We start from the raw sequence: 14,281 nt of genomic DNA on the forward strand, positions 1-14,281 counted from the left end.
CACATGGGAGGGGGGTGGCGTGGGGGTCACGCGAGGCGCCCGAAGGGCTCAGAGGTGGCACGGTGCCTGTGGAGCTGTGGTGTGGAGCTTTGTGGTGAGGAGCTGTGCGAGGCTGTGCTGAGGAGCTGTGCGAGGCTGTGTGGCTGTGGTGAGGAGCTGTGCGAGGCTGAGCGCGATGCTCGCCGCACTCCGCCGTTGGGTCGCCGCGAGGCTGCCTAAGCCCAGCGCGCGGAGCGCGTGCAGGGCGAGGCGCCCCGCGGGGACCGGGCTGAGGGTCCTGGCCGCACACGCGGGAGCCCCGCGTGGCTGGGCTCAGACCGCGGCCTTCAGCTTGCACTGCAGCAGCTGCAGCAGCACCGCCGAGGCGACCACGCAAAAAGGTGAGGGTGTGAGGTGAGATCGGAGATATGAGGGGTGACAGGTTAGGGATGGAGGTTGACAGATGCGTGAGGTTACCCCTGTGTGTGCCGGGTTATCCCTGTGTGTGTGTGGGGGGGGTGTTACCCCTGTGTGTGTGTGGGGAGGGGGGTGTTTCCCCTGTGTGTGTGGGGTGGTGTTTCCCCTGTGTGTGTGGGGGGTGGTGTTTCCCCTGTGTGTGTGGGGTGGTGTTTCCCCTGTGTGTGCGATTGTGGTTGTGACTATCGTGAGAGGCCCTTTCTAAACGAGCGCGAGGCGGCGCTGATCTGCCCATGAGTGTCGTGCCGACTCATCCTGCACCCTGCCGCATATTCTCGCCTTCACTGGAGCCAGCCAGGGACTTGCAATCGAAACGATAATTCACGGTTGCGTGCTGCACTGAAGGTGGTTCATGGCCCATGTAGTCACGTACACACCTTCCCACGCACACACTCTCTCCTGTACTCATGCACACACCCTCCCATGCACACACTCTCCCATGTAGTCACGCACACACCCTCCCATGCACACACTCTCCCATGTAGTCACGCACACTCCCTCCCATGTACTCATGCACACACCCTCCCACGCACACACTCTCTCCTGTACTCATGCACACACCCTCCCACGCACACACTCTCCCATGTACGCATGCACACACCCTCCCACGCACACTCCCATGTAGTCACGCACACACCCTCCCACGCACACACTCTCCCATGTAGTTACGCACACACCCTCCCACACACTCTCCCATGTAGTCACGCACACGCCCTCCCACGCACACTCCCATGTAATCACGCACTCACTCTCCCATGTAGTCACGCACACACCCTCCCACGCACACTCCCATGTAGTCACGCACACACCCTCCGACGCACACACACTCCCATGTAGTCACGCACACACCCTCCCACGCACACACTCTCCCATGTAGTCATGCACACACCCTCCCACGCACACACTCTCTCCTGTACTCATGCACACACCCTCCCACGCACACACTCTCCCATGTGGTCACGCACACACTCTCCCATGTACGCATGCACACACCCTCCCACACACTCTCCCATGTACTCATGCACACACCCTCCCACACACACTCCCGTGTAGTCACGCACACACCCTCCCACGCACATACTCTCCCATGTAGTCATGCACACACCCTCCCACACACACTCCCATGTAGTCATGCACACACCCTCCCACGCACATATTCTCCCATGTAGTCATGCACACACCCTCCCACACACACTCCCATGTAGTCACGCATACACTCTCCCACGCACTCGCTCTCCCATGTAGTCATGCACACACTCTCCCATGTACTCAAGCACACACCCTCCCACGCACACTCCCATGTAGTCACGCACACACCCTCCCACGCACACACTCTCTCCTGTACTCATGCACACACCCTCCCACGCACACACTCTCCCATGTGGTCACGCACACACTCTCCCATGTAGTCATGCACACACCCTCCCACGCACACACCCTCCCACGCACACACTCTCCCATGTACGCATGCACACACCCTCCCACACACTCTCCCATGTAGTCATGCACACACCCTCCCACACACACTCCCATGTAGTCACGCATACACTCTCCCACGCACTCGCTCTCCCATGTAGTCATGCACACACTCTCCCATGTACTCAAGCACACACCCTCCCACGCACACTCCCATGTAGTCACGCACACACCCTCCCACGCACACTCCCATGTAGTCACGCACACACCCTCCCACGCATACACACTCCCATGTAGTCATGCACACACCCTCCCACGCACACTCCCATATAGTCACGCACACACCCTCCCACGCATACACTCTCCCATGTAGTCATGCACACACCCTCCCACGCACACACCCTCCCATGTAGTCATGCACACTCCCATGTAGTCATGCACACACCCTCCCACTCACACACTCTCCCATGTACTCAAGCACACACCCTCCCACTCACACACTCTCCCATGTACTCAAGCACACACCCTCCCACGCACACACTTTCCCATGTAGTCATGCACACACTCTCCCATGTAGTCACGCACACACCCTCCCACGCACATATGTGCGGCCCGACGTCCACCTCACTGCCCTCGCTCGGCAGGTGGGGCGCGACGTCCGCCCCTGCCGCTCCCTCCTCATCCGCGTCGGTCGGGTCCTGCCGGCCCCCTCTGAGGGACATCGCTGTACTGCTGGCTCACCGCCGCACGGAGTTCACCCACACACCCGCGGAGACCACAGTTCTCGCTAACACAGCACACAGCGGCACGCTCGCGCTTACACCTGCGAGCGAATGCCTCAACGCGCGCTCACACTGCGGCTCCACGTTCACTCTCGCCGTACATTCTCTCACGCGGTCGCTCCACACATGAATCACAGAGACCACGCCTATCCTCTGTACTAACTTTTATTGTCGGCGCAAACCCCGCACTGCCCGGAGGGAATATTTTGCGAGCAGAGTCTAGCCTACTGCTGCCCAAGTCCCTAGGTACTCAGACACCCTAGCACATACCTCGCAGCTGTACTCACGGCGTCGCACGGACGCTGTGAGAGTTGGAGGGAGGAGGACGAAAGAAAACTTTACCTATCACTGCCTCGTGGCGTCACACGCTGGCATCACACAGATGCTGCGAGCAGCTCGAGAGGGCAGGACGGCAGGGAGTGGGTTTTGGCAGCCAAGAGGTTGAAGACAAGATCTGATCTGAACGGTCCCAGGCTCCTCTTTTTATCCCCCCTGATTTCAAATACCCAGGCTCACGTCATCCTGCACGGCCAATCGTGCGCCTACCTGTGATTATCGTTCATATTCTTCCCTTACATGGAGCGCTGCAACGGTTACTTCTGCGAGCCATTGTCTATCCATTCTGACTCATCCTGGTTAATCTTGACGGACGTCCGGCTGGCGAATGCACACCCTGTTTGGGGCCGGGGGAGGTCATGGCGCTGCGATCCCCTGACCTCATGTTCTGCTCTGCTCGCTTAATATTCCACCCCCGCCCCTCCCGATGTCGTGCAAGACTCATTATGGCTGGCCCGGTGCACCTTGTTTTGCACCCATACAATTTAATGCCAACTCAGGGGCACCGCAATGTGACCTGTCCTGCGAGGGTCGGCCAATCTCCTGGCACCGGGAAACCGTGGGACTTTCCTCCTAGGGATCCTTCGGATTAAAACACGTTATGCCAGGCAATCCCCTGCCAGGACACTCCGTGTGTGCGCTGCGTATGGTTGCTCAGTGTGGGGGCCAGGGGGGAGTCGGGAAACTTGCAGAGTTGCTCTGCGGCCATGGCACCACACACACTGTCCCATGTAGTCACGCACACACCCTCCCACGCTCACACTCTCCCATGTAGTCACGCACACACCCTCCCACGCACACTCTCTCCCATGTACTCGCGCACACACAGAGCGCGTGGTTATTTTAGACACTCCAGGTTTCGACTAAATTATCATTTTATGAATGTCCAGTGAACTCATTGTATCAGGTTTTGCCCATATTTATCTTGAACCCCATCATATAACTTGAGCCTTCGTTAATTTATTCGGTCGTGTTCTCGAGTTAATTACTATTGGCTCTTAAAATTACTACATCATCAGTGATGTCTGGGCTGTTGATGAACACTTTCACCTCAAACGCTGCCACTGGTTCCTCAAATCACGTAGAGTAACGCACCTGTCACCTACATTAAATTGTCGTTTTGTCAACTTATGTCAAGCGCCTTGAGTGAGCGCCCTATAGAAAAATAAATTACATTATAATGATCTTCATGCATTTATTACTCCAAGCACATTTTGGAAAAAAATATCTCCTGGTGATTGTGTAGCCTCGGTGAGAGCCCGTTTGCCTTGCCTGCCTCGTTTGGAATTTGTAACTTTTATCGTCACATCGTTGTTCTACAGTGATGGTAATTTGGATAAACTTTCTCTCACCATAGGAATATGTCATTTCCACCACTTGCTCAGGGCTCTATACAGGGGATGAGCCCCCCACCTAAATGCTCATTTGAGCAAAAAACCACTGATGTGAATTGTATAGAAATGTACGCAGCTTGTGTCTGCTACTGAACCTGCAGGCGTCAACAGCTTCTTGAGACGGACACATACATGCGGCGAGCTGGGCTTGGAGCACGTGGGTCAGGAGGTCACTCTGTTCGGTTGGATTCAGTACCAGAGGTGAGTAGCAGCAAGTGCCACTGCTTCAAACGAGCACCAGTAGCTTCGAGGAAACTTTGGCTCTTCACGTAATGTTCCACCCTGTCGTGCGTGTTTCACCTTTCTGAAAACGACTTGAGCGTGTTCCGTCAGGTTGACTGATGAACCGACACTCACTAATTTACTTAAGTCACTTACCCCGGTGGTCAGTCACCTCCTTATCATGCATCATCGCTACTACCGTGGTTTCTCTGAACGTCGCCCGTTGATCGCTCCACCCATGTTGAGGACTCGATTTACAAGGCTGATCGTTTTGCATCATCTGTGTTTAACAAACTAAATGTGAATCTCTAAACTAGGTAAGGATAGCATAACAGCTCTGTTGTTGCGACTGTTGCCTGGTGACAGCTCACGGTATGGGTGGATGGCTTGTCTTCATCGTGGGTGTTGCATTGAACAGAAACGCACAGTTTGTGGTGCTGAGGGATTTCCAAGGACTGACCCAGCTGGTGGTACCCGAGGGAGAGGTGAGCCACACAAGATGTGATTGTGCATTAAATAGATTAATTTCAGCTCTTGTCACTACTAAATACAGGAGATCATCAGTTATCTGGTAGCTTTGGGGGGGAAGGGTACGAGATTTTAAAAAATGCCAGATAATTACTCATCATCATTATTTAAAATTGCTTATTTTTGCACATTCTTGCATGACATGTTTTTAGATGTTGTGTATATGGTTTTTAGTGTTTTCAATTTGTTTACTACATGCCATTGGCATAAATAAACATACAAATAGACAAATAAACATCCTACTTTAAAAAGCTACTGTATTTACTATACCATACCACTTCAATCTTGAAGACTCTGCATGGGGTGATGTATATACGTGCAGTATTTTAATAGTGGAATTTGTATTTAGTGTATAATGTACTATGCATAATATTTGACACTAAAATCAAGCATAGCTACTTTTTTTTGGTCACACACACAGTGCTGATCGCCAGACTAGTTACAGCCTTTGGAGTATTTTTTTCCGGTTTCGCCAGATTGGTCCGGGACCGCCGGATAATGTTGGAAGCCTGATGAGAGCATGCCGAATAATCAATAACCAACTGTATTGCACTTGTTGTTACAGTGACGTTTAGCCATTCTGCCTCTTATCAGTTAGCGTGACGTTGAGGCCACGCAGATGACTGCTGGTATGATGGGTTTCCGTTTGCATTTTCTAACAATGCGATGTGTTGCAAATGTGTTTTGCAGGCATTCTCAGCCCTCAGGCTGTGCCTGTTTGAGGTGCCCGTGGAGTCAGTGGTGAGTGTCAGCGGCGTCGTTCTCCGTCGTCCGCCTGGGCAGAGCAACCCCGTGAGTCTTGCAGCACGCGTTCCCTCTGTCAGGAAAAGCAAATCCACGGGAAAAACATAACCTGAGAACCCGTGCAAAGGTGTCGTTATTTCTCTCCGCAGCGTCGAATCACGTGTCTTTCCCTTCTGACAAATAAGTAATTCGCATAATTACAACATGTTGAATGTATTGGCAGGTGTCCTTAGTATATATTCGTTCAAATTGCAGACTGGATGGTGTGTCTGTCTAATACACTTCTAGATCCGTACTCATGATCCAAACCCAGCCCTCTGTGTACACGGTGGGAAACCCCATCGCGGGAGGAGAATGTGTGCACCTCGGACACAAACATCAGTGGCGGCACGCACAGGTGCTGCTCACACGCAGCATGGAGGCGCGACGTCCGTCCATACACCATGCGCATTTGCCATGTGACCACCACATCAGATGTGCAATGCTCTCAGCCTTGTGCAGACCACCAGCTCAAAATAGCTGATTTGTCCGACCATAGTTTTGTCTAGACCACCAACTCAAAAGTGTTGATAATGTGCGTGTCCCTTTAGGCAGCAGTGAAGCGAAGAGACAACTGTAGACCAGTTTTGTTCTTATTCTGTACAGCACAGTCATGAATGTTCACTGCTACCTTGTGCCTCCGGGAGCCTGCATATGGAGAGGACTCACTTCTAGAGTATGGGGATTCCCAAGCCTACACGCATTCTCCTGTTGTGCCGGGTTTATCACAAGTCACAGAAGGTGTTGGATTTTGATTACTGTTGCCTGTAGGCGAGTAAGGGTTTCCGCAGAACGAAACCTCCCTATGCATTCAAGTCTCTTGCTATGGCCACAGCCGGTTGCTTTGTGGTGGCTCCGATGGGCAATTCTGCTGCTACTTCTGTGTGGGTTTTGCTGTCAATGGCGTCCTTGAATGGTTTGACTTACCACCCCATGACTTAACATGTTTATGTCTCCGGTATCTGCATTTCTACTGTTCACACTTCTCTGAGTGCCAACTAACAAGAGTGCTAGAGTGACCACGTTGATGTGAAATGCTTGAATGTTTGGTCACGATTGCCTTTACTCTTCGAACAATCGCGCGGTGTGAGGCTCGTGGAGCGAGGTAACGGAGGCACCGCGCCGTTTGTGACAGAACATGGCGACAGGGGCGGTGGAGGTGGAGGTACAGGGGGCGCGCCTTCTCAACCGCAGCAAGACTCTCCCCTTCGAAATACATGACTTTACGAAGGTCTCTCCGACACCTGCACGCCGTTGTTTACCTATTCGTCCCGTTGATATAAATGGCAGACAACGATACACGATTCTGTCCCGTCCTGCCTTGCAATGATCACAAGGCACAAGGCACAAACGAGCAGACATGACACCTTCACGTATCCACATCAAAGTAATTTTTTTACTCATCCCATCAGCCGCACCGCCGATTTGGGAGTGCATAATTTCAGCAGCATTGGTTTAATGCAAGCAAGTTCTTGACTGGTTGCAACATGAGTGTCACACTAGCAGGGCCAGCCTTTTATGCCAATACACATTTTCTGGACATCTTGGTTGTTACTCTGGAGAATGTGAAGGTGGAGGCCACAGGAAATGGTTTTGACCCATTTTTCATGACACCTTTAACTTAACCATTACGTATTTAAAGAAAAATAAGTCGATGTTGTCTTTGTTAACTGCTCATTTTTGTGTCACAGAAATCGGAAGCATTGAGAATGAAGTACCGCTACTTGGATTTGCGCAGCAGTCAGATGCAACACAACCTGAGGACGCGCTCGGACATGGTGATGAGGATGCGGGATTACCTCTGCAACATCCACGGTAAATATGCATGGGGCTTGGCGAGCGATCTCAGCGGGGCCTTCCAGCCGCTTCTCGACCATACGCAGAGCTGCTTGAATGTGGAACCATCTCGCAGGTGCACCGACACATTCCGTCAATCTCGGCGCATTTGAATCTTGAGTGAAAGCAAACTCTTCGTTCGGTGTGTGGGTCATAGTTCGACGCCAATCCGTTACGACACGTAACGCCTGTCGCTGGTGTGAATTAAATGTATTATTTAACGAATCCAGACCACATATATAAACTTAACAATGTTTTAATTTACGAGATAAGCCCCACTGAGTTATATAAATCTTTTTCAGAAGTGATCTGGCCATAAATGATAGCTCATCAAAGTGGTTTATCTTTATCTCGCTTGTTGGTATTACCTGCTTGAGGTGGCATCACCTTAGTGCTTCCAATATATTGATGTGGGCAATAAACAATGAATTATGTGATAACCTCTTCAAGTTAGTGGGTTATATAGTCATTGGATAATTGTTTGGAAAAATATTTTTGCCAGAATTTTGGTTTTTACGATGTGGTGACATCACCGTCACTTAGTGGTGAGCGTTTGTTTCGGGATTGGTATTGGTGTTATTGGCGTGTTGCGAGTCCGCTTGTGTTACGGGGGAGTTGCTTGTGGCTGTGACGGAATGGAGATCTCTCCACCTAGGTTTTGTGGACGTGGAAACTCCGACGTTATTCAAGAGAACACCGGGGGTGAGTCCTCAACTCGACGGGAACCTACTTATTTTGGTCGTAAATATTTTGCCTTCGATGCATATCCGTTGTGACAATAGGGGTCACCTCGACATTAACAGGGTAAGGAGTTAATTATATTAGTCGTGTTGTGAGGTTTACAAGCTCGTAATGAGAAAAATAACTGAATCACATTCTTGTTGACTTGACTGGGAACAGTCCACGGCAAAGTTTAAGTTCACCGCCATCCCTTTGTGCCCACTGGCAGCGACGTCTGAGCGAGACCACGTGACGTTAAATGCGTATGTGGGTCGTAGTTGATCGGCGGCCTTGTAGCGAAACAATGGTAGACGGGCTGACGTGAAGCGAGGAGTGACCGCACATCAATAAGATGAGGGCGAGTCGCCGGAAACGTCTCCACCCTTCGTTTTCGGCACCAGGAAAGCCGCGCCCTTTATTTGTGATGAACGTCCGCCATACCTGTCCCTCCACGTAAATAAATACATATTACACAGCCACACAGTCTGCTGGGAGTGCATTATATTTAGCATTGGTTCAACACAAGCTAACTTTAGACCTGTTTTATGTGCTAAATGGTTTTGTGTTGACCTACGGCCCATATCTAACATGGAGCGGCCTTGCCTGTAAACATCTGGCAGTTCACCAGCATTGGTTCAGACTAAGCCTGACTCTCCTGGTGTGGCACTGAATGTTGAAACCAGTCCAGAGCTTTCTTGTGTTGAATAAACGCTTCTCACATTATGCACCCCCAGTAGGTCATGCAGCTGATGTGGTGCGTTAATCACTCTTTTATTTCTTTACGCGGAGGGACTGATGTGTGAAGGAGGCGAATCACTCGCTTAGTTATTGTGTGACCTCCATTGCGCACAAGGATGCGAGTGCTTACCTTTGTGTCGAGCGCAAACCTGTACGTACGGTTCGCCCGCTCGCTTGCACGCTGCCTGGCGCAGGGGGCGAAGGAATTCGTGGTGCCGTCCCGGGAGCCCGGCCGCTTCTACTGCCTGCCGCAGAGCCCCCAGCAGTTCAAGCAGCTGCTCATGGTGGGGGGGATCGACAGGTGCGCGCTGCCCACACCGGGAACTCTCGGCCGCTGCTCGCGCGGTGCTGGCGTCCGTTTTTGAGTAAATCATCAAAGCCTGTCAACGTCGTTTCTCAAATGAGCGCATGGCAATGCTGCGCTGGCGGTGGTGCACGAGCACCAATATATATAAATGTTTATGTATATTTGTATATATATAAATAAACTCGACGCATTCATTAATAAATATACAGTAAAACCTTGGATTGCAAGCATAATTCGTTCCGGAAACGTGTTTGTAATCCAAAGCACTCGTATATCAAAGCACTCGTATATCAGTTGTGATCACGTGATGCTCGGCAGACAAAGCGTATACGTACTACTCGTATTGCAAGACCTCGCTCGTTTATCAAATTAAAATGTATTTAAAAATTTTGCTCATCTTGCAAAACACTCGCAGACCAAGTTACTCGCAATCCAAGGATTTACTGTACAATGAAATATTAAACACGTGACGTTTCAGGCAATCGGCCCTTCTTCATAGCATGTGCTATGAAGACGAGTCATTGCTCAAAGTGTCACCCCTAATGTACGTGTTTAACATTTATACTTCCTGTCTTGCGGTGTTTGACCGGGTTGGACTGTGTGTTGCGCTTGCTTTGTAACCTGCATTACAAAGACGCTTTTATGGCCAGTGGCTCGTGCCCGGTTACAAGAGAGTGACTGGTTAAAGTGCCCATGGGCTAGTGAAGTAAACTTCACATTTTCATGGCCGGGGCTGCCCTCCTGATGGGATAACTGTTGACGACTCCCAAAGAGTGGCACTCCATTGTACCAACCCTGCAGGGATGGGTGGGGGGGGGGGGTGCCCAGGTGGGATATTAAAGTCGTGGCTCTTTGAGTCGGGTGCTCTGTGTCGGTGCTTACCAGTCCCTCGGTGGCAACTAAAACCTCGTGGCTGCGGACACCACGGGGGTGTTGCTGCCCATTGGGCGCTGTCGACTGCAACTGAACGCATGCCGCGGTGTCCCTGCTCGCTGTCCATTTGCGTCATGCGGTGTGAAGGTATTTCCAGATCGCAAGGTGCTACAGAGATGAAGGCTCAAAACCGGACCGGCAGCCCGAGTTCACACAGGTGAATCCAAAATCAATGCCTTGTATACAAAAAGGGTTATCTTTAGTTTGACAATATTTACCTTGTGTGTCTTGCCAATGTCACTCTTAAATATTGGGCCTTTGAGGTATGACATGAGCCTCACCGACACAAGACTCTTCAGACTTTTCATGCCATCAGCCCCTTTACGGAGGCCACTGGGTCCACGGACGTTCAGCAGCAGCAGCAGTCCTCGACTGTTAGCTGCATTCGCTTCTGGTTGCCCAGTGAATACATTACAAGGTCGCAACATTATAAGGTCGCAAGTGCTTGCCACAAATGAACCACAAGACCTTGTTGATCCCATCAAGGAGCATAAACCATCAGGCAAACTCCGGTCATCCTCGTAGCGGCTTTTGGCTGCTGGCCATCGACCAAGGACGGTCACTGCATCGTTCACTTTCAGATGCGCTTCTGCGGCCGTCTGGATCGCTCTTTCGATATTAGGAAGCTACTGGAGCTATGCACTTTTAAATGTAGATTGAAAACTTCATTAGAACTGCTTTTTGTTTGTTGTCCTTCCCCCGTACCTCCAATTAGCACGGTTGGCTATGTACATTACAAAATAAGTTCAACATACAATAAACTAGAACTTGTAAATCCAGGTGCTGCTCATCTTCTTTGAAAATATGAAGTTCTTTGGTGTCACCTGTTGTATTTGTTTTCTATGGAACTCATGTCTAACAGAGAGGATCCTTGCATACCAGCTTTCTGTCAGTTCATCAATATTGGTTCAAGTGTAGTGACATAGAATCGGTCACTTAACAGCATAGCGCTTGTTGCTGGCAGGGAAGGGGATCTGCAGTTACAGCAGCCCTGACTGACAGCAGGTCACGTGATAGACCAGAGAGAGGGATGTAGGGGAAAGGTACGTGGGGGAAGCCCGGGAACCCGCTGGTAGGTTCTAGAGAAGGGGCGTGGCCGGGGCGGAGCGAGGCCACGCTGGGGGCATAAAAGGGGACCCCGAGCAAGAGCTCGGGGCTGTCGTTTGGAGTGGGATTTTGTCGTGCTGATGGAATCTTCGTCGCCGTCTCCGTCTTCACCTTCTCGGCGTCGTCAGTCAGGCAGTCTGCCAGTTGTCCTGACTGGGAGCTGTAGTTACGAAGTGTGAACTGTTAAGGCTGTTAATAAACAGTGCCTCCTACTCTTAGTGTCTCTGAGTCAGTCACGACACAAGCAAGCCTGATTTGCTGATGAGACACTGATTATCAAAACCAGTGAGGAGTTTGCTTGTATTAAACCAATGGTTCTGAAATTATTCACTCCCAGAAGGTCATGTGGCTGATTGAAACCTCATGGGCACAAATGTCTGTTTTGGGCAGGTGGACATCGAGATGTCATTCGTGGAGCAGCAAGACATTCAGAGGCTGGTGGAGGGCCTGCTGGTGCACAGTTTGCCCAGGGGCTTGATGGGCACGGCACCTCCGTTCCCCGCGCTTACGTACCAGCAGGCCATCACGCTATATGGCACCGACAAGCCCGATACCAGATTCGACATGCAGGTCAGTTGCAGAACTCTCGTGCCTGCTTTGTCCTATCCTTAATTTAACCCCAGCAATGAAATAAACCCACGGAGGCACGTGAAAAGGGTGACCTGGTATCATGCACACGTTCATTTTTTAAAAACTGCACAACTTTGGTCACTAAAAATTGGATCACTACAAATGTGTAATATTTCTCGTCGTTTGTGTTATCGTCTAGAGTCACCTTTAGCCGGTGTTGTTTTATTTGGTGTCCATTGAGCAGTTGGTGAACATCAGTGAAGCTCTGCGCAGCACCCAGATCTCCTTCTTGCAAGCGGCACTGGCAGGGAAGGAGTGCAGCGCACGTGCCCTGCGTGTGCCGGGCGGCAGCGTAAGCTACAACTTGTCCTTGCTGTCGTGCCACACGAGCGTTACGCTTATGAAATTGTGTAAAAATTCCGTGAGAAATTTGGGGCTGTCGAGAACCGCTTTAAGTCTGTCATTACTCATGTCCACACACGTGCGTTCTCACACACACACATAACAACAACCGCTTTTTGCCACGAAGTGAGGGTGACGTCACCACGGCGCTTGTGCTAGGCCATGTGCATGTTAAGGCCACGTGAAGTGTCGAACGCCCGCTGGCAGGAGGTCATGGGATAGACCTCAGGTGCCATGGGTTGATTGACTGAGATGACTAAACTAAACTTTTTATTTGAGCAGTTAAGGCCCACTGAGCTATCTAGCTCTTTTTCAGAAGCGACCTGGTCACAAATAATAGCCCAATAAAGTGACTTATCATGTGGAAATGTATAGCAGCCAAATACTCGAAACGCAAGTTCTAAATGTGGAGGGAAAAACCGGAGGACCATTGAAAAAAAACACGAGATGAAGGGGAGAACACGCAAACTCCAAATATACAGCAGGCGTCAGGCTTGAGATCGAACCCACGACCTCCTGCATACCAGGCGAGCGAGTCAACATTTCGCCACCGTGACTGGTAGATGCAGAAACTGTGAACACAACAGAGACAAAGATCCCTCATATAACCTTAACATACTTTTGGGGCAAGTGCTGTTAGCGAGCACCTACTAAGGCTGGCACGGCACACGAGGGGGTGGGTGGCCAGCACCATGCCCGCCGCATTTACACTCTCACATGCACACACAGACAATCTTATGGAAATGAACACATCACGGTTTAATTTTTAAGCAATGCAATTGTAGAGAGGAGTTTCAATGTTTATTTGTCCCTGTACCTCACTTGTTCCTCTCATGTACGTGTCAGGAGTGACATTTACACATGCACTCAAATATATCCCACAGCTGCTAAATGTGGTTTTGAAAATTGCTCTTACAATAACCGGCTGGCAGCTGACACAATCATAATTGGTGCGCTCTTAAACGTTTGTAACCCGTGAGAGTTTATTTTGCTTTTGCTGTTGTCATGTGTTGGAGGGTCTTCACAACACAGATTTGGCCAGATCATTACGTGGCCTATCCTAAAAATCTTGTTTCTGATTCACTCACAGAATAATTATTAACATTTGGTATTTCATGTTTGTTTTGCAGGATTTCCTGAACCGTAAAGATCTTGAAATGTTCATGGATACGGCGCAGAGCCAGTTTGGCCAGGTACTAACAAAAAGGTTAATTCATGATGAAAAATGAGAATAGCTGTTACCCTTTCTGTCAATATAACAGGAGGTGTTAAGATGTTCAAACACCGCTGTTGCAAGGCATCAAGTCTGCTTGAACCAAACACGGTACTTGTGGCAACAAAACATGCAAACAAACACGCTCTTATAATATAATTGCATTGTCTTTGAAACTGATCGGCCTACACCAGAGACAGCCTTCTTTATGGCCTAGTCTCACCAGTGTTTGACCAGAGAACATCAAAAGGCGACCAGTACAAAGGTTCATTTATTTTGCCATCAACACCTGTACCTGAGTTTAGTTTTCAGTTTTAGTTGAATTTGTTAGGTATAGCCCTGTGAGCCATTCGGCTCTTGAATCGGGTGCAACCGCAACAAACAAAAACATGAACAAGAAACATCTTAAAGTGACTACGCGCAACAGAAAAATCCAGGAAAAAACAGCAAAGTCTTCCAGGAAAAACACCGTATATCAATGCTGTGTGCAAAAATCCCAGTGGGATGCATGTCAAACAATAACAACCATAAGACAATT

At 50.0% G+C, this 14,281-nt stretch overlaps 1 protein-coding gene across 2 annotated transcripts in view; it reads left to right on the forward strand.

Moving 5' to 3' along the window:
- The window catches only part of DARS2 (aspartyl-tRNA synthetase 2, mitochondrial), a 26,216-nt gene continuing 11,935 nt past the window's right edge, over nt 1-14,281 (forward strand). The window contains exons 1-12 of one of the 2 annotated variants that reach the window (XM_032959128.2): nt 1-380; nt 4,486-4,585; nt 5,025-5,091; nt 5,825-5,926; nt 7,053-7,148; nt 7,609-7,732; nt 8,409-8,455; nt 9,406-9,512; nt 10,539-10,608; nt 11,949-12,128; nt 12,373-12,480; nt 13,661-13,723. In XM_032959128.2, the coding sequence (XP_032815019.1) occupies nt 176-380; nt 4,486-4,585; nt 5,025-5,091; nt 5,825-5,926; nt 7,053-7,148; nt 7,609-7,732; nt 8,409-8,455; nt 9,406-9,512; nt 10,539-10,608; nt 11,949-12,128; nt 12,373-12,480; nt 13,661-13,723 (1,269 nt within the window). In that variant the 5' untranslated portion in view covers nt 1-175. Of the gene's footprint in view, nt 381-4,485; nt 4,586-4,972; nt 5,092-5,824; nt 5,927-7,052; nt 7,149-7,608; nt 7,733-8,408; nt 8,456-9,405; nt 9,513-10,538; nt 10,609-11,948; nt 12,129-12,372; nt 12,481-13,660; nt 13,724-14,281 lie in introns of those variants that run through there. The other variant, XM_076068683.1, reaches the window with a different exon arrangement.

This window comes from Petromyzon marinus, chromosome 22 (genome assembly GCF_048934315.1).
Source record: "Petromyzon marinus isolate PM22_M1 ecotype Great Lakes invasive population chromosome 22, UKy_Petmar_22M1.pri1.0, whole genome shotgun sequence".
NCBI classification, from domain to species: Eukaryota; Metazoa; Chordata; class Hyperoartia; order Petromyzontiformes; family Petromyzontidae; genus Petromyzon; species Petromyzon marinus.